Source organism: Fulmarus glacialis, unplaced genomic scaffold, assembly GCF_000690835.1.
Source record: "Fulmarus glacialis isolate BGI_N327 unplaced genomic scaffold, ASM69083v1 scaffold3471, whole genome shotgun sequence".
NCBI classification, from domain to species: domain Eukaryota; kingdom Metazoa; phylum Chordata; class Aves; order Procellariiformes; family Procellariidae; genus Fulmarus; species Fulmarus glacialis.
Genome location: NW_009193218.1, coordinates 10,209 through 14,011, shown reverse-complemented (window position 1 = coordinate 14,011; position 3,803 = coordinate 10,209). Strand labels below are relative to the sequence as shown.

The following is a 3,803-nucleotide window of genomic DNA, read 5'->3' as shown; positions in this document are numbered from 1 at the left end:
TCCTGCTAGAGCCTTAGCTGCACTGTAGATCATCTGTCGACGAGACATGCCAGTGAATACCATGTGCCAGTCAGTCCTGTTGACGTTCAGCATACTCTTCTCAAGCACTTCACCCACGGTCACCAACAGGCCTGACCATCTCAGATTGTAGTCCTGAGGAGTGAGACTCTTAGCCTGTGTAACATTTTGAGAAGTGATTATTGAAAGAGTTTGAAATTAGTAGTTTTGTTTCTATCTTCACCATTACCAACTTTTGTAAGTAATCATTCTTATATCAATAGGACTATATGGCAAATTAAAGGGTATCAGAATCCAAATTTCAGTCTGCCCCATAATTTGCCTAGCCAATTATACTTTTTGGATTTATGTGTATCAAGATCCAAATGACATCTAAACAGTATAAAACTAAAATACGATGCTTAAGAGAGTAATGACATTCTGCCACTACCAGGAAATAGTTTTCTCTTTTAAAGTAGCAAACAGATGGAATCAATAACAATACATATTTATACAATGACTCTTACCCTCCATAGGTTTTAAAAACCGTTAAAATGTCCCTCTGAAGTAGGCAAGTAGCCAGATACAGGAAGAAAGCTGAGCCTGGCAGAAATGGAGGACTGAGCTATTTGCATGAGATCACAGAGGGATTACATACTGTAATTCTCTGAAGTTGGAAGCAGAAGAGAAAAAGTGGGGCAAGTATCACTGCGTTTATCTGGTCTGATGCCCATCCTAGGCAATCACCTCCGACCACTGTTGCATACAATGAAGGGTAGAAGATTTTTAGCCTCAGTAAGACTATTCCTAGGATTACTCAGTTCTTCATAACATTGCACATGCGGCCCAATTCTTCGTACAGATTTTATTTTGACAAATATTCGACTTAGACTGTTTTCAGTGCATGTACAGCAGATCAAAGTTCATTAGTATGTTCCAGCCTTCCTAAAACTACCGTCTTGCAACAATAACACCATATATAAGTTTGTTAGAATATGCAGTCTTCTCCAGTATCAAAATAAATTGTTATTGTCAAGAGGTACATAAAAGGCAGATTTCTTAAGCAAAGGAACAGGAAATTTTCCTTATTAGTCAGAACATCTAGCTGCAAGTAGGGACTGAGTATCTGATTATGATAGCTCCATTATGATCCACAATTGCACACAACTTCATAAATTAATTATTTTGTATTTTTACTGCCAAAAATCAGTAAACTTCAAATAAAACAAAAAAAACCCCAACCTTGACATAGTTTCCCATCATGCTTGCAATTTATGGTTCAGCTAAAAACAAGATGACACCCGGTCTCTTAACAGAAAAAGGTTTTCAAAACAAGCCCTCAAATCCACCTTTTTACCTTCTCAAATCAAGCAATATTTAGGGTTATGAACAGCCCTAGGGTTATGAGTCTCTTGTTACGTGCTCAGAAAACTCTATGCCATTGGTAAAGACATTCATAAGAGAGTATCTATTCTATACAGACAGTTTTACCACTATTTCCATTACACAGAACAATAAAACACATAGCTAGCAAGAACTTCGAGGAACAAAATTGCTTTTAATGTTGCCTCTATTAAATCTTTCGTACTGTGAATAACAAATAACATTGCCTGTCCAACACATATTTCTTCTCTGTTCTTAGTCTGAAATACAACTATACAATTGCTGGGCTTTTTTCCTGTTGTAATCTAGATTTTGCTTGAAGATATTGGACTGGATTTATACAAACGTATGCTTCTTGCACACCCCTGAGAGAAACACACTCTGATTCTAGAAAAGGCATAATGGGAACAAAGGTAACAACTGGTGCACGCACACAAACAAGAGCCCAATGATTTGCCACCACACATTACGCATAAGTTAACTGAAATATGTAACAGCAAGACTAGGAAAAATTTAACTCTGAAGGTATGAAACAAAGCTATGTTTTGCTGTTGATGGATACACAAGAACAGTTTTCTTTAAATAGGAGAGTAGAATTCGATCTAATTCAAGTTTAAAGGCTTACAGTTCCACTGAATCTGTACTATACACCAAGCTATACACTAAATGGGTTGCATAAAAGTTAAAACAAGAACGTTTTCTGCTGTTACAAGGTAAACACTACTTTTCAAAGTTACAAAGTATGTTTATCTAAGAGAAAAAAATACTCAAAAAATTCAGCTATTAACTATAGTTTTTAAATTACAAAAAAGAGAATATTCTGTGAAACAAAAATTAAAGATACCTATTGTGTTTTATGTTTAAAAAAACAATTTAGTTCATATCAATGCTCTGTAGAGAATGTGACAATTTTTAAGTAGTAACTTCACATTGCTGTGCCTATTTTCATAGCATCATAGAATGGTTTGGGTTTGAAGGGACCTTTAAAGATCACCTAGTCAATGAAATTTTATCTGCTTAATTAATATTTTTTTCCTGTAGCTTCACGTCTTTCTCCACTCTTTTTGAAAAGCATTCTAGAACACTATAGAAAGACAGAACAATATTTCTCCTTTTGCCATTCATCAGCTTTTTAAAGTTGTAAGAACTCTGAAAAATAAGAACTAAAACCATCCCACAAATGTTCACTCTACTGGAATTGGTACGACCAAAAAAAAAAATTAAACAGTTACTCTTTGTTTTCCCAAAACAAGCCCCTGAGGATCAAACCCCAAATGGTTTTATTTTGAAATTCTTCACGGAAACATTTATTTAAAAAGATTTTTCAGACCAGAGTTAATTAATGTATGACTCATATCTGCTGTCAGGCAACATGCAGTGACTGGAGTTTGGAGTAATTCCCAGTTCGTGCCCAAAGAAATGTAAACAATCTCATGAAAAACTTCTATTGGTGATATTTAAGAACTGCACAGTACTGCATTATTTTCAATGGGATGAACTATGATATTTCCAAGATTTAAATCTTTCCATTTCAGAAATTTTACATCTTTATCAGAATAGTACAGTCAGAAGAAGAAATCATTCTTGCCTTTTAGGTGAGAGTCTATATGCTCATGGTGGAATTAAGTTCAAACACAGATCTCAAGAAGGGGTATCCTTTATTTATTTATTAGGAATAAGTTTTTGGAATACTAATCAGTACAGTATGCTGTCTGTTTGCTGGTAGTTAACAACATAAATACTGAGGCTTTATGAGCTTTATTAAAAATTGAGTGGTAAGATCTGAATTTATTAACCTGTGCCTAAATGAAGTGTAAGCTACTTCACTGAATTGCTAACATGTACATGTGTGCACACAGACAATTCGCTATTACACAGTTTTGATGGCATGAGATGAAACTCCAATACATATGCGAAGTAAGTTAAGGAAAGGAAACCACGCCTTCGGATGGATAACAGTGCTTACTGCACTTCCTTGGTGCAGTTGCTTAGTGCATTTCTTAAGCTCCAAAGACCTCCTTCCACACCTGAGGAAGAATGAGTATTCTTATTTTACCTATGTAAAGATTCATGAGAATTAATTTTGAGTCAGAACCAGACTGATGACAATATTTCATTGATTTAAGTTGTATTTCCTTTTGAGGGACTACTTCTTTGTGATTAGTTTCTTCTTGGAATATTTCTTCTTCGTTAATAGAAAAGTAAAACTAGTACTTCCAAGTGCCACGTACTGCAAAATGAGACTTCTGGTCAAGAATTGCTTTGCCATAAATGCCTAAAGATTTTTAGGTAATACATAAACATGATTAAAAAATAGGTTTTATCCTCATTTCATAAATTAAAACATTCAAGTGGACCAACTGGCAGTAAGAACTGACATCATAAATGAAATTAAAACTTAAGTCTTATGTCTCAACTGCTAA

At 34.8% G+C, this 3,803-nt stretch overlaps 1 protein-coding gene across 1 annotated transcript in view; it reads right to left on the bottom strand.

The window, feature by feature from the left end:
- Nucleotides 1-3,803, bottom strand: part of LOC104083748 (protein PRRC1-like) — a gene marked incomplete at its 5' end in the record, with an annotated part of 16,608 nt that overhangs the window by 4,650 nt on the left and 8,155 nt on the right. The window contains one exon of the mRNA XM_009587356.1: nucleotides 2-178. Coding sequence (XP_009585651.1) covers nucleotides 2-178 — 177 coding nt within the window. The remainder of the gene's footprint in view (nucleotide 1; nucleotides 179-3,803) is intronic.